The 22,785-nt window shown below is 45.6% G+C and overlaps 1 protein-coding gene across 4 annotated transcripts; it reads right to left on the bottom strand.

Annotated features, from left to right (window-relative positions):
* Positions 1-4,296: 4,296 nt before the first annotated feature.
* On the bottom strand, positions 4,297-22,380 carry ZNF823 (zinc finger protein 823). 4 transcript variants are annotated; one of them, XM_021930719.2, is made up of 4 exons: positions 22,186-22,380; positions 8,252-8,378; positions 7,232-7,292; positions 4,297-6,383 (listed from the first exon to the last, which is right to left on the bottom strand). In XM_021930719.2, exons 1-4 carry the CDS (start codon positions 22,186-22,188, stop codon positions 4,742-4,744), a joined length of 1,833 nt encoding a protein of 610 aa, XP_021786411.2. In that variant the 5' UTR covers positions 22,189-22,380; the 3' UTR covers positions 4,297-4,741. The 4 variants fall into 4 exon arrangements, with proteins under 4 accessions (XP_021786411.2, XP_031515737.1, XP_031515738.1 ...); XM_031659877.1 differs by lacking the exon at positions 22,186-22,380 and adding an exon at positions 9,406-9,602; XM_031659878.1 differs by lacking the exon at positions 7,232-7,292.
* Positions 22,381-22,785: the final 405 nt, after the last annotated feature.

Here is a 22,785-nt window from a genome sequence, read left to right as displayed (position 1 = left end):
TTTTTGAGACACAGTCTCACTCTGTCACCCAGGCTGCAGTGCAGTGGCATGACCATGACTCACTGCAGCCTCGGCTTCCCTGGGCTTGGGTGATCCTCCCACCTCAGCCTCCCGAGTAGCTGGAACTACAGGCATGTGCCACCATGCCCAGCTCATTTTTGTATTCTTTGTAGAAATGGGACTTTATCATGTTGCCCAGGCTGGTCTTGAACTCCTGGGCTCAAGTGATCTGCCCACCTCAGCCTCCCAGAGTGCTTGGATTACAGGCATGAACCACCATGCCTAGCCTCATAGATAGCTATCTTAATGTATCCCCCAAGGCAGACAGCAAAAAAGCAAGCTGTTGGGAGGATTCACAATAGGTAACCGATTTCATTATTGAGGCTCCACTCTCATGATCTAACCTAGTCTGTATTATATTCCAAAGAAGACATTCCCTAATTCTGTCACATTAGGGAAATGGATTAGAATGAGTGAATTTTATGAGGACACATTTATTCCATAACAGGCGGTCTGCTTTTTGTTGTTGACTTTTTAGAGTTCTCTCAGCAGTCTGCATATTAATTTCTTGTCAGATACACGAATGGAAATGCTTTCTCTCATTCTATGGGTTGTCTATTTTGATGCCAAAAGTTTTAAAATTTCATACATTTCCATTTCTTTTTTCTCTTACGGGTCATGCCTTTGGTGTCATATCCAGGAAATCATTGGAAAATCCACGTTCATAAAGCTTTTGCCATATACTTTTTTTTTTTTTTTTTTGAGATGGAGTCTCACTCTGTCACCAGGCTGGAGGGCAGTGGAGCCATCTCAGCTCACTGCAACCTCCACCTCCTGGGTTCAAGCAATTCTCTTTCCTCAACCTCCCAAGTAGCTGGGATTACAGGAATGCGCTACCATGCCCAGCTAATTTTGTATTTTTAATAGAGACGGTGTGGTCAGGCTGGTTTTGAACTCCTGAACTCAGGTGATTTGCCAGCCTTAGCCTCCCAAAGTGCTGGGATTACAGGCGTGAGCCACCGTGCCTGGCCAGGGAAGGGTACATTTTCATTCTGTTGCACATGGATGTGCATTTTCCTCCAGCATCAGTCTATGGAAACACGATCTTATCTTCCATTGTATCATCATAGTATGCGTGTCAAAAATTGTTGGACACTAGGCAAACATGTATTTCTGTCCTGTGTATTTTGTCACAATTGTCTATTTCTGTGTCAGTATGCTGACACTAAAATTTTTTATTAGTATAAATTTGCTCTAAGTTTTGAAATCAGGAAGTGTCAGTCTACCAACTTTGCTCTTGTTTTTCAATTCTTGTTTTGTCTGTTCAGAGTCCCTTGAGATGCCATATGTAAAAAAATGGAAAAATGGGTCCTAAAAACTAATCAAGTGGTCAAAGCTATCCCTAAAAGGCTAGCAGGGAGCAAAAAGTGCTATTTCTCAATGAGAAAAAAAAAATCTTAGAGAGGTGTTTTGAAAAATGCCATGTCACTTTTGAAAGTGGGCCACATGGTAAGAACAAACTAAGCATTCACACACTAAAGCAGAAAGAAGCTGAAATTCTTGGAAGTCTTAGAGCTGCCTCTATAATGGGAAAAACGACTCCTCTGCTTCATGATAAACTGTGTATAAAGACTGAGAAAGCATTAAGTGTGTGGCTAGAGGACACATCGCTAAACAACATCCCTTTTAATAATAAAATAAAGTGTGAAAAAACAGCCTCTATGAATACCACTGTGAGAAGGTTGAGGAGAGCAAGAAAAAGGAGTTTCAGGCCAGTATTGTCTGGCTGCGCTAGCTACATAAAGCACCAGAGCCTCAAACATTTAAAGACTATAGGAGAATTGACACTGGCTTATGCCAACGCAATATTAGCGTTCCCAGCAGAGCTCACAAAACTCATAAAAAGAAAGTCTACCTTCCAAAGCAAGTCCTCCATTGCAATGAATTGGGTAAGCCCTAGAAAAAAAAAGAGGTCCAGTGGTACCTACATCCATGACTGCCAAGGAGGCCCTGGGGTTCAGGGCCCGGAAAGATCACCTACTCTGGTGCAGTGTGGCAATGTGGCAGGTCACAAGAACAAGCCAGGCCTTGGCTCTTGAGCAAATAATCCCTAGGTCCTTTAGAACAAAAGCAAAACTTGCCTGCCTCCTTTCTGGCAAAAATACAAGAAGGCTTGAGTAATGGCCATCTTGTCCTTGGAATGGTTCTACCAAAGCTTCATTCCTGATGTGAAGAAATACCTTGAAGAGGCTGGGCGTGGTGGCTCATGCCTGTAATCTCAGCACTTTGGGAGGCTGAAGTGGGTGGATCACTTGAGGTCAGGAGTTCAAGACCAGCCTGACCAATATGGTGAAACCCTGTCTTTACCAAAAATACAAAAATTAGCCAGGCGTGGTGGCACATGCCTGTAACCCCAGCTACTCAGGCGGCTGGGGCAGGAGAATTGCATGAACCCAGGAGATGGAGGTTACAGTGAGCCAAGATCGCGCCACTGCACTCCAACCTGGGTGACAAAGCAAGACTTCATCTCCAGGAAAAAAAAAAAAAAAAAAAAGGAAGAAATGTCTTGAAGAGGCTGGGCACAGTGGCTCACACCTGTAATCCCAGCACTTTGGGAGGCTGAGGTGGGCAGATCACGAGGCCAAGAGATCGAGACCATCCTGGCCAACATGGTGAAACCCCATCTCTAGTAAAAAAAAAAAAAAAAATTACAAAAATTAGCTGGGCTTGGTGGCATGTGCCTGTAGTCTCAGCTACTCGGGAGGCTGAGGCAGGAGAATCGCTTGAACCTGGGAGGCAGAGGTTGCAGTGAGCTGAGATCGCGCCACTGCACTCCAGCCTGGTGACAGAGTGAGACTCTATCTCAAAAAAAAAGAGAAATACCTTGAAGAGAAGGGACTGCCACTCAAGGTCCTTCTCATAATTGACAATGCTCCTGATCATCTCCAATCTCTGCTTTGCCACTAAGAATGTGGAAGTGATGTCCCTGCTCCTAACACTACATCACAGTGACAGCTACTCAATTAAGGCATAATCAAGTAGATTAAGGTGACTTATACTTACCTGACCTTCGGGAGGATTCATGCCATCCTGATGCTAACTCTGACTGTACCATAGTGGATTTATGAAAGCACTTCACAATTGCACATGCAACAGTTCTCACTGCAGAGGCTATAGATGCCCCAAAGCTCAAGAACCCCAAAGCAAGCTGGAAGCCATTACGGAGAGAGGGAGTCAATGATTTCAGGGGCTTCCCCACTATTGATGCAATAGTTAAGAATATCTTTTTTTTTTTCGAGATGGAGTCTCACTCTGTTGCCCAGGCTGGAGTGCAATGGTGTGATCTCGGCTCATTGCAACCTCCACCTCCTGGGTTAAAGTGATTCTCCTGTCTCAGCCTCCTGAGTGGCTGAGATTACAGGTGCATGCCACCACACCTGGCTAATTTTTGTATTTTTAGTAAAGACAGGGTTTCATCATATTGCTCAGGCTGGTCTCGAACTCCTGACCTCAGGTGACCCACCCTCCTCGGCCTCCCAGTGTTGGGATTACAGGCATGAGCCACCGCGCCTGGCCAAGAATATCTTAAATATTGCAAGGGAAGTTGGTAAGAAAGGCTATCTCTGACAGGACTGAAGACGATGTGGAGGAACACACGGAAGAGCATAAATTCTTACAACAAGGAACTCAAAGATGTGCTGAAATGCTCTATAGATTGATGATGATGACGATGACTTAAAAGAGGCAGGGCCACAGATTTGGACACTTGAAACATGTGCAGTTTTTCAATAGACAAAAGTATTAAGAAAGTTCATCATCCTCAAGTAAGATCCTTTGATGGAACTAAGCCTCCATGTCACCCACGGAATAACATGCCAACAAACAGTGCAAGATTTTTTTGATGACTCAAAAAAAAAAAAAGAAAAAGTAGCTTCCTACACTTCTCACTAAGCACCTGCAAACGTAAACACAGAACCTTCCAAGGTTAAGGATCTGCAGCACTGAAGCTGAACAGATCTTGACAGTAGTATTATTTGGCCTCCTCCAACAAGTCAACATCTGCATCAGAACCTAGTTCTTTCAACACTGATGATCATCCTGACATTCTGTCAAGATTCAACTTAGCCTGATGTCTCACTGCTTATCTACGATGCTACAACACGTGACAGTGTTAGGCACCATCCAGCAATCATCATCATCATCATCATCATCATCATCATACTTGGGTTATCAAGAGAGAAGCAGGATTTTGATGAGTGTTCACATGCTCGTTCAGGTCACAAAACAAAAGCAATCTGTGAATGTTAAAACGAAGAAATTTTAATGTTCTGGGTGACATATACTCTGTAGGTGGGCCTGCAATGGTTGTGTCTGCGTTGAACACGTAGAGACTATTTTTCTTGTCATGATTCTCTAAACAATACAATCAAACAACTATTTACACAGCTTTTACAATGTATGAGGTATTAAAAGTAATCTAGAGATGACTTACACAGTATACAGGAGGATGTGCATAGGTTACATGCAAATATGCCATATAACAAAGGACTTGACATCTGTGGATTTAGGGGGTGCTGGAACCAATCCCTTGCAATATATTGGGGGATAACTGTATTTAAAAAATTGAAACTACTGAAGGCTTTATCCCGTGTTTACATTCATAGGGTCTATCTCCAAAGTGAGTTCTTTCAGTTTCTGAAATTGAATAAAAGTACTGAATGTTTTCCCACATTCCATACATTTACAGAGTATCTTTCCAGTGAGTCCTTTTATGTCTATGCAAGGAACGGAGAGAACTCAGTGCCTTCCCACATTCCTTACATTCATACAGCTTCTCTCCAGCGTGAGTTTTTTCATGTCCTCGAAGGAAACGGGAACGAGTGAAGGCTTTACCACATTGGAGACATTCATAGGGTTTCTCTCCAGTGTGAATTCTTTCATGTCTTAGAAGGCAAGTGAGCCAAGAGAATGCTTTCCCACATTCCTTACATTCATACGGCTTCTCTCCAGAGTGAATCCTTTCGTGGACTTTTAAGTTACTGAAATGACTGAAGGCTTTCCTACATGTTTTACACTCATAAGGTTTTTCTACTGTGTGGATCCTTTTATGCTGAGAAAGGTATTTGAAACAACTGAACGCTTTCCCACATTCCTTACACTCATACGGCTTCTCTCCAGTGTGCGTTGTCTCATGATTTTGAAAGGAAGAGAGATCGCTAAAGGCTTTCCCACATTTACATTTATACGGTTTCACTCCAGTGTGAGTTGCTTCATGTCTTCGAAGGGAACCGGACAGACTGAAGGCTTTACCACATTGTTTACATTGATAGGGTTTCTCTCCAGTGTGAGTCCTTTCGTGTCTTTGAAATAAACTGGGACAACCGAAGGCTTTCCCACATATCTTGCATTTCTGGGGTCCATCTCCTGTGTGTGTTATCATGTGACTTCGAAAGCTCGAGCTATGAGATAAAACTTTCCCACACTGCTTACATTCATAGGGTTTCTCTCCAGTGTGAGTCGTTTCATGATTTCGAACCGAACTAGGACAATCAAAGCCTTTCCCACATATCTTACATTTATGAGGTCCATCTCCAGTGTGCCTTATCATGTGTCTTCGAAAGCTTGTGTGATGATAAAACGTTTTCCCACATTGCTGACACGCATAGGGTTGTTCTCCCGTGTGAGTCCTTTCGTGGAGTCGAGTGTAATAGTAACAGCTGAAGGCTTTCCCACATTGTGTACATTTATAGGGTTTCTCTCCGGTGTGAGTTCTTTCATGTCTTAGATAGGTACTGTAATCAGGGAAGGCTTTGGAACACTGTTTACATTCATACGCTTTCTCTCCCGTGTGGATTCTCTCATGTCTTAGATAGGAACTGTAAAAAGGAAAGGCTTTGGAACACTGCTTACATTCATACGGTTTCTCTCCAGTGTGCGTTCTTTCGTGCAAATGAAATAAACTGGGCCAAACAAAGGCTTTCCCACACAACTTACATTTATAAGGTCCATCTCCATGATGTGCCGCCATGTGTCTGCGAAGGTTTCCAAGAGAACTAAAGGTTTTTGCACATTCTTTACAATCGAAGGGTTTCTTTCCGGTGGGAGGCCTTTCATGTGTCTGAAAGGAGTGCTGATGACTGATGGTTTTCCCACGTTGTTTATGTGTATATGGCTTCTCTCCATATTCCTGATGCTCACATGATTTGTGTCCAGTGTCAACTCTGATGTTGCAATTAAGAGATGAATGACCCATGGCGACTTCTCCACACTCACTGCTGTCACATGGATTTACTTGAGGAGTGTTCTTGTTCACAATACTATCTGGAATCTGGCCAAAAGTTTCTCCACATTGACTATCATCTTTAATTTCACATGTATGACTTCTGTAACAAATAAGAAATACATTACTAAAGGTTTGTTTACAAGTGATTTTATGTGTATTGAAGTACTAGATTTACATTTTTAACATTATCATGCAAAGTACAGGCTTCATCCCGTTTGAATGTGAAGAGACAGTGCTGTGTAAGATGGTCCCATGACAGCTATTAGCAAAACAGTGATATTCACATGGAGATTCTTTCTTTCTTTCTTTCTTTTTTTTGAAACGGAGCTTTGCGCTTGTTGCCCAGGCTGGAGTGCAATGGCGCAATCTTGGCTCACCGCAACCTTTGCCTCCCAGGTTCAAGCAATCCTCCTGCCTCAGCCTCCCAAGTAACTAGGATTACAGGCATGCGCCACCACGCCTGGCTAATTTTGTATTTTTAGTAGAGACGGAGTTTCTCCATGTTGGCCAGGCTGGTCTTGAACTCCCAACCTCGGGTGATCTACCCACCTCAGCCCCCGAAAGTGCTGGGATTATAGGCGTGAGCCACCACTCCTGGCCCACATGGAGATTCTTAATTCCATTTCCAAGGGAACTATTTTGCAAAGACTGAATAGCTATGTCACATTTAACTATATGTTCCTGGGGAAAATTTTTTTTATAGAGATGGGGATCTCACTATGTTGCCCAGGCTGATCTCAAACTCCTAGACTCAAGTAATCCTCCCACCTTGGCCTCCCAAAGTGCTGAGATTACATGTGTGAGCCACTGTGCTTGGTCAGAAAAAGAATTATTAGAATGAATAAATTTAAGCTGGGCTTGTTTACTTTCTCTGCTTGTTTTTAAAATTTTCTTATCATTCTATGAACCACTGCAGGGACATAGCTTTCTTTTGTGAGCGCAAATTACCTTAGATTTCTCCTGGCATTTTGGCACTGATCTCCAATGTTCTGGTCCTCCCATTTCGTTTCTAAAAGGTAGACCCAGGAAAATCACTAAAAATTTTTACAAAATTATAGAAAAACTCTTAAGATTTTACGTGTACTGCAATCAGGCATGATTCATTCACCAAAGTACATGTGACTCTTCAACAACATGGGTTTGAACTGCACAGCTCCACTTATACATGAATGTTCTTCAGTCTCTGCTACCCCTGGGATGGCAAGACCAACCCCTTCTCTTCCTTAGCCCACTCAATGTGAAGACGACAAGAGTGAGAACCTTTATGATGATCTACTTCCACTTAATGAATAGTAAATATAGTTGCTCTTCTTTTTTTTTTTTGAGACGGAGTCTTGCTCTGTCACTGAGGCTGGAGAGCAGTGGGCACGATCTCAGCTCACTGTAAGCTCTGCCTCCCGGGTTCACGCCATTCTCCTGCCTCAGCCTCCCGAGTAGCTGGGACTACAGGCGCCCGCCACCACGCCTGGCTAATTTTTTTTGTAATTTTAGTAGAAACGGGGTTTCTACTAAATTAAACGGGCTAATCACCATTAGCCAGGATGGTCTCGATCTCCTGACTTCGTGATCCATCCGCCTCGGCCTCCCAAGGTCCTGGGATTACAGGCGTGAGCCACCGCATCCGGCCAGTTTCTCTTCTTATGATTCTCATCAACATTTTCCTTCCCTAGCTCACTTTATTGTGAGAGTACAGTATATAATACATGTGACATACAATATATGGATTAATCTAATGTTTATGTTATCGATAAGTGGGCCAGTCAACAATAGATTATTAGTGGTTAAGTTGTGGGGGACAAAAAAAGTTATTAAAGGATGTAAGTCTATTTGAGGGGCTGGCACCTCTAAACCCTGTGTTGTTCAAGGGCCAACCATATGCCCTTTCCATATATCAAATCATGAACAGCGTTGATGACCAGGAAACAAATGTCTCCAATTGACTGAGTGAAGAGATGATGTCATCCTTACCTATACAGTCCAGATTCCTAATGGTTTCCTGCATGACATTTCTGTAGAGACTCTTCTGTGATGGACCCAGCAAAGCCCACTCCTCTTGTGTGAAGTTCACAGCCACATCTTCAAAGGCCACTGAGTCCTGAAACATCCCACATGTGCAGAGGAGGAAGGTTGAGACGGACAGCACTGAGAATCCATACTCACTGCATAAACTTTGCATGATGCTGTGGTTTCCACGCATTTATTCAATGACATAGTAAACCCACTCTTACTCTGTCTACACTCACTTTTTCCGACAAAACCATTGTGATGCTTTAGCTGAATGTGTTTGGTAAAGTAACAGTCGAATAGGAACCTGCCTCTTGTTGGTGAGTTAAGTGAGTGAGTCTTATTGCCTGTGTCACCGTGATGTCTATTTCTACAGCGGTTTGTGTAGTTCTTGTCATGACAAAGTATAACTACCTATTGTGTAGAAGAATTACCACTCCCAGTCCTGAAACTGCATATCCTGACAAAGGCTCGTTTGCAAACTTGGATCTTTCATGGTGTCTAGGCACTGGACTAAGAAAGGGGTCCCACCAACGTAACTAAAGCAGAGGCTGAGTGGGCCTAAACTGTTTATGCAAAATATCGGGGCCAGGCATGGTGACTCAGGCCTGCCATCCCATCACTTTGGGAGGCCAAAGTGGAAGGATCACTTAAGAACAGGAGTTTAGGACTAGCATGGGTAACATAGTGAGCCCTTTTCTCAACAAAAAATAAAACTAGGTCTGACTCAGTGGCTCATGCCTGTAATCCCAGCACTTTGGGAGGCCAAGACAGGTGCATCACTTAAGCCCAGGAGTTCGAGACCAGCCTGGGCAACATGGTGAGACCTTGTCTCTACAAATAATAATAATAATAAAAAAATACCAAGATGTGGTGGCACATGCCTGTAGTCCCAGATATCCAGGATGCTGAGGTGAGAGCATCACCCAAGCCCAGGAGGTTGGGGCTGCAGTAAGCCGTGATCATGCCACTATACTCCAGCTTAAAAAATACAGTGAGATCCTGTCTCAAAAAATATAATAAAAGTAAAAATATATATGTATGTAATATATATTTTAACTCCTATTCCCCCTCTGAGGGTTTGGAAGTTTGTTATATGGTCAGCAGAGAGAGAATACCTGTTAGCCACTGCTAGGTGTGAATGCTTGTGCTCTCCAAAACTCATGCTGAAACTTCATCCTCAATATGACAATAATGAAATGTGGGGCTTTAAGAGTTGATTGGGACTGGGCGCGGTGGCTCACACCTGTAATTCCAGCACTTTGGGAGGTCAGGAGATTGAGACCATCCTGGCTAATACAGTGAAACTCCATCTCTACTAAAAATACAAAATATTAGCTGGGTGTGGTGACGGGCACCTGTAGTCCTAGCTACTTGGGAGGCTGAGGCAGGAGAATGGCGTGAACCCGGGAGGCAGAGCTTGCAGTGAGCCGAGATCGTGCCACTGCACTCCAGCCTGGGCGACAGAGCAAGACTCTGTCTCAAAAAAAAAAAAAAAAGAGTTGATTGGATCTTGAGGGTTTGGACCTCAGGAATGTACTAATCCATTCATAGATAAATGGCTTAATGAATAAACGGGGTATCTCAGGAGTAGGCCTAGTGTCCTTATGAGAAGAGGAAGAGACCTGAACTCTTCTCTGGGCCCCTGGCCATGCAATATCCTGTGCCACCTAGGGACTCTGCAGAGTCCCCACCAGCAAGGAGGCTCTTACCAGATGCCAAGCCTTGATCTTGGGCCTCCTAGCCTCCAGAAGTATAAAAAACAGTGTTTTTTATAAATTACCCAGGCTCAGGTAATCCTGTTATAAGTAACAAAATCAGACTAAGACAGTTATGAGTAAACACTCTGGACACTGGATCGCTACTGAGGGACCCTAGTATCTAATGTTTCACATGTTTGGTTGCAATTTGTTACATGGGATATTCAGCCCATCCTATGCAATTACACTAAGAGAGAACATTTGGAAACTGGCAACTGGTTTCCTCTAGACCAAACGTAGTTAAGCACGACAAAAGACTAATAAAAAATATTTCGCAGGCCGGGCACGGTGGCTCACACCTGTAATCCTAGCACTTTGGGAAGCCGGATGGGCGGATCACCTGAGGTCAGAAATTCAAGACCAGCTGGCCAACATGGCAAAACTCCGTCTCTACTAAAAAGTACAAAAATTAGGCAGGCATTGTGGCGGGCGCCTGTAATCCCAGCTACCTGGGAGGCTGAGGCAGACAGAATTGCTTGAATTGCAGAATTGCAGACAGGTTGCAGTAAACTGAGATCGTGCCACTGGACTCCAGCCTGGAGAAAAGAGCAAGACTCTGTCTCAAAAAACAAAACCAAAAAGAACTCACTATCTCAATGGAAAAATTACAAATTTTGCACTGGGTAATGACAAAGGAGAAGGAAAGACGGGGAAAGATTGCACATGTTCTAAGAAAAAACTCAATGTCACCTCTCATGATTATCTATAATATTCCCTAAATTCCCAAAGAGACTTTTAGTAGTCAACAAAGATTATATTGCCAAACCTAATAAAAGTCACCAATGTCTGAAAAGGTTAAAAACCTTCTAACCAGCCGGGCGCGGTGGCTCACGCCTGTAATCCCAGCACTTTGGGAGGCCGAGGTGGGTGGACCACAAGGTCAGGAGATTGAGACCATCCTGGCCAACATGGTGAAATCCTGTCTCTACTAAAAATACCAAAAAACTTAGCTGGGTGTGGTGGTGTGCAGGCGTGTAATCCCAGCTACTGAGGAGGCTGGGGCAAGAGAATTGCTTGAACCTGGGAGGCGGACACTGCAATGAGCCAAGATCACACCACTGCAGTCCAGCCTGGTGACAGAGTGAGACTCCGTCTCAAAAACAAACAAACAAAAAACAAAAAGAAACCCCCCCAAAAACCCTTCTAACCAAGAAAGTTATAGCTTTCCAAAAACAGATAAAGGATTTTGAAACTATAATATTTGGCATCCCCATACTATTAACAGGGAGATAAACAGACAGAAAAAGGAAAGCAAAAAATGGTAGAAGAGCTTAGTGGAGTTTTTTGTTTTTTTTGTTTTTTTTGTTTTTTTTTTGAGACGGAGTCTCGCTGTGCTCCCAGGCTGGAGTGCAGTGGCGTGATCTCGGCTCACTGCAAGCTCCGCCTCCCGGGTTCACGCCATTCTCCCGCCTCAGCCTCCCAAGTAGCTGAGACTACAGGCGCCCGCCACCACGCCCGGCTAGTTTTTTGTATTTTTAGTAGAGACGGGGTTTCACCATGTTAGCCAGGATAGTCTCGATCTCCTGACCTCGTGATCCACCCGCCTCGGCCTCCCAAAGTGCTGGGATTACAGGCTTGAGCCACCGCGCCCGGCCCTTAGTGAGTTTTTATCTGTCCTTGGCCCAATCCCTCCTCACATCAAAGCCAATCTCAAAGACAGCAGACCAAGTTTTCAGTGTGGATCCCTAGAGGTAGGAGATCAGGTCTTATCTGCAAATTATTGCCTTTGTATTTTCCAATCGTCTGGGGACTATCCAAAGGTCTGAAAGGAGGTTCTCTTTTCTACTTCATCAGTAATGGAACCCAATCAGGGTCAAATGTGTCAAGAACTGTTTCAAAATGTTGCAAAATACACAAAAAGCCTGCAACCTCCTGGAACAACAGATTACAGTTAAGACGCACAGCAGCCGGGCGCGGTGGCTCAAGCCTGTAATCCTAGCACTTTGGGAGGCCGAGACGGGCGGATCACGAGGTCAGGAGATCGAGACCATCCTGGCTAACACGGTGAAACCCCGTCTCTACTAAAAAATACAAAAAACTAGCCGGGTGAGGTGGCGGCGCCTGTAGTCCCAGCTGCTCGGGAGGCTGAGGCAGGAGAATGGCGGGAACCCGGGAGGCGGAGCTTGCAGTGAGCTGAGATCCGGCCACTGCACTCCAGCCTGGGCGACAGAGCGAGACTCCGTCTCAAACAAAAAAAAAAAAAAAAAAAAAAAGACGCACAGCAGACCTACTAAGTCGTGGGAAGAAAAGCTGGAGATAAAATTTCCTTCAGAAATTAGGGTACTGGAGGCCAGGCACGATGGCTCATGCCTGTAATCTTGGCACTTTGGGAGCCCAAGGCGGGTGGATCACCTGAGGTCAGGAGTTCAAAACCAGCCTGGCCAACATGGCAAAACCCTGTCTCTACTAAAAATACAAAAAAAATTGGCCAGGCGCGGTGGCTCACGCCTGTAATCCCAGCACTTTGGGAAGCCGAGGTGGGTGGATCACGAGGTCAGGAGATTGAGACCATCCTGGCTAACACAGTGAAACCCCTAATTAAAAAAAAAAAAATTAGCCAGGTATGGTAGCGGGCGCCTGTAGTCCCAGCTACTCAGGAGGCTGAGGCAGGAGAATGGCGTGAATCCGCGAAGCAGAGCTTGCAGTGAGCCAAGATTGCGCCACTGCACTCCAGCTTGGGCGTGGTGGTGAGCTCCTTGTAATCTCAGTTACTCAGGAGGCTGAGGCAGAGAGAATTGCTTAAAACCCAGTAGGCGGAAGTTGCAGTGAGCTGAGATCGCACCACTGCACTCCAGCCTGGGCAACAGAGTGAGACTCCATCTCGAAAAAAAAAAAAAAAAAAGAAAGAAATTAAGGTACTGAAAAGCACCCAGTTATATTAGGGAATATTTTTGTTATACCTACCTGATCTAACAGATACAAATTTGTTTGAAATAATACTAGCAATGTATTGGGTAGTAACAGGTTCCAATAGGGCAAATGAATGACAGTGATGTTATATTGGATGGGAGGAAGGAATTTGGAACAGTAAGTAATACCAGTGCTACTCTCAAAGCCAGTATAGCATTATTTGAAACTGAAGGTCCATTAGTTGTAAATGGTGTACTACAAACTCTAGGGAATTCACTAATAAAATTTAAGAAACAAGTAGACTTATGGCCGGGTGCGGTGGCTCACGCCTGTAATCCCAGCACTTTGGGAGGCGAGGCAAGTGGATCACGAGGTCAGGAGATCAAGACTAGCCTGACCAACATGGTGAAACTCCGTCTCTACTAAAAATACAAAAATTAGCCGGGCATGGTGGCATGCCTGTAATCCCAGCTATTGGGAAGCTGAGGCAGGAGAATTGCTTGAACCTGGGAGGCAGAGGTTGTAGTGAGCCGAGATCGTGCCATTGTACTCCAGCCTAGGTGACAAAAGCAAAACTCCGTCTCAAAAAAAAAAGAATCATACAGAATGCTCAGTTAAAATGAAAGCAGAAAAAGTGAAGAAGTTAAAAAAACAGTCAAGTATAAGAATAGAAAACAATAACATATATACATATTACCAATTATGTCAATACCACTTTGAATGTGTATTAGCTATACATACCAGTTAAAAAGACATGGACTGGCTGAATAGAATAAAAAAAACAAGGCTGGTCAGCACGGTGACTCATGCCTGTAAGCCCTGCATTTTGGAATGCTGAGGCGGGTGCATTGCTTGAGGCCAGGAGTTTGAGACCAGCCTGGCCAATGTGGTGAAATCCCGTCTTTACTAAAAATACAAAAAAATTAGCCTGGCGTGGTGATGCATGCCTATAATCTCAGCTACTCGGGAGGCTGAGGCATGAGATTCACTCGAACCCAGGAGGCGGAGGCTGCAGTGAGCTGAGATTGTGCCACTGCACTCCAGCCTGGGCAAGACAGCAAGACTCTGTCTCTAAAAAAAAACCAACAAATAAAACAAGACTCAGCAATGTGTACATGAAAACCATTTTAAACTGAAAGACACACATACATGAAATGTAAAGGTATGGAGGAATATATGACATTCTTGCCCTAATCAGAAGAAATATGGAACAGCTATTTTAAATTCAGATAAATCACATTTTAGGTCAAGGAAAGATACAAGGGATGAAGAGATTTCATAAAGATAAAGAAGTCAATTCTACAAGAAGACATAATAATCCTTAATATCTACGCTCATAAAACAAATCATCAAAATACATAAGGCAAAACTTATAAAACCACATGGCAAAATACACATGCCCTAGATGGCTTCCCAGTACCTACTGGCATTCAATGCTTGCTAACCTCTTCTTTCTGGGATCTCTAAGTAATACATAGTTTCTGTTATTTCTTGCATTTTGTTGAGTTGCTTTCTCTGTGTCTTACCTGACCAATATACCTGAATCTAATTTCTACCCAGTCAGGGCTTTCTTTGTAAGATTATTTTGGCAGTGGCTACCTTGGTAATAATAAAATAAAAACAGGTCAGACAATGGGCCATAAGGTGTCTACCAGAAAAAACAATTAGGTCACCTGGCCAGATAAAGAAGTACTATCCTACAGGTTACGTTTGGAAATTAACCTGTTTGGGGAGGTCTTATGATTTAGGGCTTACATCTTGTCCCTGAGTAAAGAATCTTTTTTTTTTTTGGAGGGGGGGACAGAGTTTCGCTCTTGTTGCCCAGGTTGGAGTGCAATGGCGTGATCTCAGCTCACTGCAACCTCTGTCTCCTGGGTTCAAGTGATTTTTCTGCCTCAGCCTCCCAAGTAGCTGGGATTACAGGCCTGTGCCACCCTGCCCAGCTAATTTTGTATTTTTAGTACAGACAGGGTCTCACCGTGTTGGTCAGGGTGGTCTTGAACTCCCAACCTCAGGTGATCCACCCGCCTCAGCCTCCCAAAGTGCTGGGATTACAGGCGTGAGCCACCGCACCCGGCCGTTTTCTTATGTAAGTAGGTCCCAAAGGAAGGAACTGAGAAATTCAACTCTGAAAATTAAGAAGAGTTGTGCATGACTTATGCCTGTCATCCCAACACTCTGGGAGGTTGGGGCGGGAGGACTGCTTGAGTTTGAGACCAGCCTAGGCAGCATGGCAAAACCTCATCTCTACAAAAAAATTTAAAAATTAGCCAGGGATGGTGGCATGTGCCTGCAGTTCCAGCTACATAGGAGACTAAGGCAGGAGGATTGCTTGAGCCCAGGAATCTGAGGCTGCAGTGAGCCATGATCCCAGAACTGCACTCCAGCCTGGGTGACAGTGCAAGACCCTGACTTAAAAATTAATTAATTAATTAATGAGAAAATGGCTGAAAATTATTTCACAGAAGATGAAAGACCATATAGAAGAAATGCTCAGCACCAATGCTAATCAGTAAAAAGCAACATATAATCACACGGAGATAAATATTTGTAAGGAATAAACACACATGCACACATGGTCTGCCAGTTAATCCAAATGTGCCAACAGGTTTTCCTAGTACATTTAAATTTATCCATAATCTACAACCCAGCACATTTCCCCCCGTATGTACAAAATTTATAAAGTGTTATCATTTGGGGACAAAAACAAAGATGACATTGTCAACGAAGTCCAACAAAAATGAAACAATTCAAATCCTATGAGCTGTGGAATATGAGAGTGAAGTGGGTGACCCACGCCTCAGACAGCAGCATGTATCAAACAGACTGAGGCAAAGAAACTAAAAAAAACTGGCCAGGCGTGGTGGCTCACTCTGCAATCCCGGCATTTTGGAAGGCTGAGGCAGGCGGATCACCTGGGGTCGGGAGTTCGAGACTAGCCTGACAAACATGGAGAAACCCTGTCTCTACTAAAAATACAAAATTAGCCAGGCGTGGTGGTGCATGCCTGTAATCCCAGCTTCTCAGGAGGCTGAGGCAGGAGAATCACTTGAACCCGGGAGGCAGAGGTTGCCATGAGCCAAGATTGCACCACTGCACTTCAGCCTGGGCAACAACAAGAGCAAAACTCCGTCTCAAAAAAACAAAAAAACCTTTTCAGCATCATATTAATGGAATATTAAGTGTAATATTAATTAACTGAAAACTCAGAAGAGAGAAAACTATGCATCTGGATTCACACATGATAAACATATAATGAATAATAGACAGTCAGTTTAAGGCTTTGACCTGTGGTGCCTCTGACTTCTCATAACAAAGGTGTGCTGTTCGCTGAACACCAACCAATTCTCCAGCAACAACTGGGTGTCCAACAATTCAATTCTCACCCTACCCAGAATTAACACAGATCCCTTAAGTTTCTTACTAGAGGGCTCAGTCCCACAACAGGCCCCGTCCCACAACAGGCCCCCACTGCAGATGTCATTTATAAGCCCCAGGAACTAACCTTTTAACCAACTGTGTATAAATACAACAGCACCATCCTCCAGTTCAATAACTGGCTAAAGGCCAGGCACAGTGGCTCACACCTGTAATCCCAGCATTTTGGGAGGCCAGGGCAGGTGGATCACCTGAGGTCAGGAGTTCGAGACCAGCCTGGCCAACATGGAGAAACCCCACCTCTACAAAAAAGGCAAAATTAGCCAGGCATGGTGGTACATGCCTGTAGTCCTAGCTATTTGGGAGGCTGAGGCAGGAGGATCGCTTGATCCAGGAGGCGGAGGTTGCAGTGAGCCGAGATTGCGCCACTGCACTCCAGCCTGGAGAGAGAGTGAGACTCCACCTCAAAAAAAAAAGAAAAGAAAAGAAAAAAAGAAACAACTACCAATTTTTTTAAGGCTGGGCACGGTGACTCACATCTGTATTCTCAGCACTTTGGGAGGCCAAGGTAGGAGAATCACCTGAGGTTGGGAATTCAAGACCAGCCTGGGCAACATGGCAAAACCCTGTCTCTACAAAAAATACAAAAATTAGCTGGGCATGATGGTGCACGCTTGTAGTTCCAGCTACTTGGGGGGTTGAGGCAGGAAGATTGTTTGAGCCCAGGAGATGGAGGTTGCAGTGAGCTGAGATCATGCCACTGCACTCCAGCCTAGAAGGCAGAACAAGATTCTGTCTCAAAAATTTAAAAAGACCAAATATTTTTAAAAATTATATCATAGACCCAAATAAACTCTCAGATTCATAAACCCCTTCATCCAGCAGGCAGAATCAAAAGGAGTCTTTCTCTAAGTCAGCCCCAACAGACTTTTAAATTTGTACAATACTCTGATTAAACAAACACAGTGGGGCCGGGCGCGGTGGCTCAAGCCTGTAATCCCAGCACTTTGGGAGGCCGAGACGGGCGGATCATGAGGTCAGGAGATCGAGACCATCCTGGCTAACACGGTGAAACCCCGTCTCTACTAAAAAATACAAAAAAATAGCCGGGCGCGGTGGCGGGCGCCTGTAGTCCCAACTACTCGGGAGGCTGAGGCAGGAGAATGGCGTGAACCCGGGAGGCGGAGCTTGCAGTGAGCTGAGATCCGGCCACTGCACTCCAGCCTGGGCGGCAGAGCGAGACTCCGTCTCACAAAAAAAAAAAAAAAAAAAAAAAAAAAAAAAAAAACAAACACAGTGAATGTAAAACCAGACTTCTAATAATGTTGAATTTAACCCCAGCTCTGTAATCTCGGTTAATAGCTAGAATTAAATAAATCACCTCAGACCAGGTTAGGTGGCTCACACCTGTAATCTCAGTACTTTGGGAGGCCGAGGCAGCTGGATCACTTAAGCCCACGAGTTCAAGACCAGCCTGGGCAACATGGCGAAACCTCATCTCTATGAAAAATACAAAAATTAGCTGGGCCTAGTGGCGCATGCCTGTAGTTTCCGCTACTCGGGAGGCTGAGGTGGGAGGATCGCTTGAGCCTGGGAGGCAAGGTGGAGGTTGCAGTGAGCTGAGATCATGCCACTGCACTCTAGCCTGGGAAACAGAGTGAGACTCTGCCTTAAAAAATAAAAAGAAAAGAAAAGAAATCACCTCAGCCTTCTACCACCTGTCCTGTGTGTTCTGAACAAGCAGCTGAATGCAATGTAACACCCTCTGCATTGCTTCGACTATGCCCCCTTTTTAACCTGTAACAAGACCAGACAAAAACCCCACCAAATTCCCACTTTTGCCTCAGAAATGATTAGCTGAACAATTTTGTCTTCACTAACCAGCCTGCACAAAATTAATGTAGAGCAAACCTTCCTTAAGTTTCTCTCCCTGCTAGACTCAGTCTGAGCCACAATTCCTCTTTTTAATTAATCTATTTATTTATTTATTTATTTTGAGATGGAGTCTTGCTCTGTCACCCAGGCTGGAGTGAGGTGGCTCACAATCTCGGCTCACTGCAACCTCTGCCTCCCGAGTTCAAGCGATTCTCCTGCCTCAGTCTCCGGAGTAGCTGGGACTATAGGCGCGTGCCACCACACCCAGGTAATTTTTGTATTTTTAGTAGAGACGGGGTTTTGCCAAGTTGGCCAGGCTGGTCTCGAACTCCCGGCTTCAGGTGATCCACTCGCCTTGGCCTCCCAAAGTGTTGGGATTACAGGCGTGAGCCATGTGCCTGGCCACAATCCCTCCTTTTTAACCTCTCCTAAGAACTGACTGAAGTCAAGGTGAAACATTCTGTGATGTAGGATCTGATTTTCACCTTCCATCCTGCTCTCTCTCCTACCTTCTTTCTAATATTGTTTGCTCTTCACTTTGAAAAGCAATTTTTCTGGCTGTGCGTGGGGGCTCATGCCTGTAATCCCACCACTTTGGGAGGCCGAGGCAGGCTGATCAGTTGAGGTCAAAAGATGGAGACCATCCTGGCTAACACGGTGAAGCCCCATCTCTACTAAAAATACAAAAATTAGCTGGGCATGGTGGCGGGCACCTGTAATCCTAGCTACACAGGAGGCTGAGGCAGGAGAATCACTTGAACCTGGGAGGCGGAGATTGCAGTGAACTGAGATCGCACCACTGCACCCAGCCTGGGCAGCAGAGCGAGACCCCGTCTCAAAAAAGAAAAAGGAAAGCAATTTTCTGCCTAAGCTTTGAGATCCTTGCAGATCTTATAGTTGGTAGTTTTCTCCTTTTGCAATATGTTTTTAGAATGAAGTCACTTCTTGTCCAAATCCAGATTCATTTTACTTGAGAACATCTAGCAACATCCCCACAACGGTAACAAAGACTACCTCAGACAGGGCATCACCCCAAATGTCTCTGCCTGTGGATCTCCAACTTTCCAGTACTCTGTAGCTTCTCTCAGTATAAAGGGCTCCTCCCATGTTTGGAATGAACAGGTTGGGACACCTGCCAGGGAGGTTCCCCAGGAAGAACCAACTCATCTGGGTCTTCAATGACCTCCCTTTGCAGGCTCCAGATTGATCTTAGCTCAGAGTCAGTGGCCTCAGGCTTCTCCACCCCAGTCAAGGCTACTCACTTACCCTTACCTGCCTTACACGGGGATTTAAAAAAAACATACCATGTGTGATGAGTTCAGCAAAATCACTCCAATTTACATTTATAGGAGGGAAGAAAACCGCAACGCATCTATATTTTATAGCTCAATAGAAAAAGCACAAGTATCTATCCGTTTCAGAAAACAAATGTCATTAATTTATCACTTTCCATAATAATAAATCATTTAGTAAATGAATAATGATATCTGAGTTCTTTAGCTGTTGGAAAGTCCTGTCCCACAGGATTTAGCATTTATCTGTCAAGTCCACATAACAGGAACAGAATAGAGTTATCCACTGTCTCAGATTCTCCACTCTACAAAGGAGAGGAACTAACACTTTGGTAAATCTTTATAATTCATCAATATATCCACCACACTTTCTTGCAAAAATGTATTCATTTTTCTGCAGTCATAAAGGAAAAGAGTTTTTCCCAATTTCTTTTCACTGCTAGGCCCTGAAATTCCATTTGAAATCATCCAATAAAAAAACAGACCTGAGGCCAGGCGTGGTGGCTCACTGCTGTAATCCCAGCACTTTGGGACGCCTAAGGCAGGTGGAACACTTGAGGTCAGGAGTTCGAGACCAGCCTGGCCAACATGGTGAAACCCTGTCTCTACTAAAAATATTTTAAAAATTAGCTGGGCGTGGTAGCGTACATCTGTAATCCTAGCTACTCAGGAGGCCAAGGTGGGAGGATTGCTTGAACCCAGGAGGTTGAGACTGCAGTGAGCCGAGATCACGCCACTGTACTCCAGCCTGGGCAACAGAGTGAGACTCCGTCTCAAAAAAAAAAAAAAAGTAAATAAAAGTTTTAAAAAGAAATAAAATATAGGACTAAATATGTAATTAGTTTTCTGACACCCAACTTGTTCTTGCCGTTTTGAACATACTTTGCTTTCTTTATTAAGCTCTAATGATAAAATGCATTTAGCAGTTAATAAAAAGCTGAAGCTGAAATGAGTGAACAAATCTTTTCAAGATGACAAATGCAGGGAGGGGCTGACTGGAACACAGACAAATCTGACTCAAGTGTCAGGTCAGGTCCTCCTATCACTTGGGACATCTTCCACCCCCATGAACTGCTGAGTAATTACCCTCCCAGGAGAAGCTCCCTCAATACCGCCAACCAGCTGGCTCACCAGCCACGTGTCCCCAAGGAATGGAAACTGGGGTTGGGGAAGAAAAACTGAATGTGTTAAGGGCTTTGCTTTTTGAGGAACAGTATACCAGGGAACTCCTCCCACCCCAAGGCATCCGGCCGCTCCCCTATAAGGTCCCACCCCCCACCTCAGGCTGTCCTCTGGGAGGAGTTACTCAAAGCTGATATTCACTAGACACTACAAAAGACTTAGCAGCTACGAGCATCTTGGAGCAGCCACAAACAGTTCTGTAACCCAGGACCAGGACACCACAGAGACTGGGCTGAGGACAGATCACCCTATGCCATTTGCAAAGAGGAACCTTGACTGAAAATATTCGGATATCTCTATGTAGACAGGATAAAGGACAGTCACACAAACACTTTTTTTTTTTTTTGCAGTGGAGTCAAGTGGTCATTCTTTGCTTCCTCACATGTGAAATGTTCACAAACCCAAAACAAATCTTTTAAAAAGAACCTTACTTGCTATGTGAAAAGAAAGTGACAATTAAAATAATGCCTCTGTTTGAAATATTGCCTGAGGGACAAAGAGTTCATAAAGTTGCTGTGAATTGAGAGAAAGTTAGCCTGGGGAAGGCTCTGAAACCAAGGGATTTGCTGCCAGCCCTAGGAGGAGTTAGGATGGGGGACAGGGTGGTGGATTTGAGACCCTGCTGCCCACATCTGTGGAAGACTCGGAGGGGAACCGGTCACCCTTGGGAAGAAAAAAGGGACTGGGGAACCCACCACAGCTCCTCTTCCCAAGCACAAAGCCCACACACACGAGTCTGGATTCTGCCTGGTGACCCTCCGTTGTCACCGTGCAGCCTCCTCACCGGGTTCACAGGAACTGCGAGCCAGGCTGGAGGCGAGATTGCAGTTAGATATTAACCAGCTGCTCTCAGCCCCGCTGCCTCGCAAGGCCGCCTCCCTGAGAGTCAGGTCACAGCAGACGCTGACCGCCGGCTTCCTCATCGTGCCTGGGGATAAGATCTCTGAGAGTTGCTCAAGAGTCGCCTGAGTTCTTTCTCGGATCCTGAATTGCAGTGGAAAGGCTGGCGCCAAGCAGGCTGAAGACCCCACGAGGGAGCCCACTCAGCAGGAGAATACGGTTTCTTCACCTCCAGTCCCAGGAGTCACCCCTCACTTCCCCACCAACCAGCGACCCCACACCCCAGCCTCCCCTGTCCACACCCCCAAACACCCCATCCCCAAACCTCTCAGGGACGCGGATCTGGGGTTTCCTTCCCTCTCCCCCATTAAACTGTTTCTGATGTAGCCTTCGGCGTCTCAGTGCAGTGACTCGGGCCGCGAACCTGTGCCGGTTACAGCCGCACAATCTGGGGAGACGCGGAGCTGCGGGCGCGGAGCTGCCCAGAGAGGGCGCCGGCCGCAGTGGCCGCGCAGGGACGGGACAGGACGCCCGGGGTCCCGGCTGCAGCCTCAGCCCCATCTTGCGGCCGAGGGGACCAAGGGCCGAGCTGCGCCAGGGGCACTCTGGTTTGCAGACCCCAGAGTCGCCCAGGACGAGGCCCGGGTCCCCTCACGGTCGGTTCCGGCCAGTTCCAACCTGCCCCTTCTTTGCCTCGGGACGCCGGGCCCTGCACACTCACCATTTCCCGGCTTCTTGGTGTCCGGGTGTCCTCCCTATAAGCCAGCGTCCAGTGTGGGTCCCGGTGAGACAGACGCTGATACAGACCTTCCAGGGCGTCTCTCTCTCAGCGACAGACCCAGGACTCAGAGCGCAGGGGCGTGGAGAAGACTCCGCGGGCTCTTTGAACGTCGCACCCTCCTCCCTGCAGCGTGCCTGATTGACAGTTCTCACACCCCCCGCCCCCTCGGCCCTGATTGGATAGTGCTCCAGATCCCGCCCCTTGGTGACTGATTGACAGAAGAAGCGATCTCGCAGTGCTGAGTGGAGCCGGATGAACAGGTTCCAGACACTGCCCTTGGCAAGGCGGGCTTCCTCCCAACGCGGTGACCTGACCCCTCCCGAAGTGACGTTTGCATTTTAGAATTTCCTGATTGTACTCAGTGGATTCTTCCTGCTTTTTTCTCCTGGACAGGGACTCACAAGTGTGTGCAGGGAATTCGAGGCTCCCTGTCCAGTGGGGCCATTCCCGGACCTCGGAGCAGGAGGGGATCCCAGGGCACACAGGCCACCCTGCAGCAGGAGGGAGGGCCTGATGTCCTCCAGGGATCAGGAATTTGGG

Source organism: Papio anubis, chromosome 20 (genome assembly GCF_008728515.1).
Source record: "Papio anubis isolate 15944 chromosome 20, Panubis1.0, whole genome shotgun sequence".
Taxonomy (NCBI): domain Eukaryota; kingdom Metazoa; phylum Chordata; class Mammalia; order Primates; family Cercopithecidae; genus Papio; species Papio anubis.
Note: the sequence above shows the minus strand (reverse complement) of the source record. Positions and strands in the feature narration are given on the sequence as shown.

What these genes read in the sequence shown, in the direction of transcription:
- ZNF823 (XM_031659876.1), bottom strand. Translation starts at nt 8,480, where the DNA reads ATGCGTGGAAACCACAGCATCATGCAAAGTTTATGCAGTGAGTATGGA. An exon ending in TAGGAATCTGGACTGTATAG is followed by an intron (nt 7,293 to 8,251) that starts GTAAGGATGACA and finishes TCTACCTTTTAG; the next exon opens with AAACGAAATGGGAGGACCAG. An exon ending in AATGCCAGGAGAAATCTAAG is followed by an intron (nt 6,384 to 7,231) that starts GTAATTTGCGCT and finishes TATTTGTTACAG; the next exon opens with AAGTCATACATGTGAAATTA.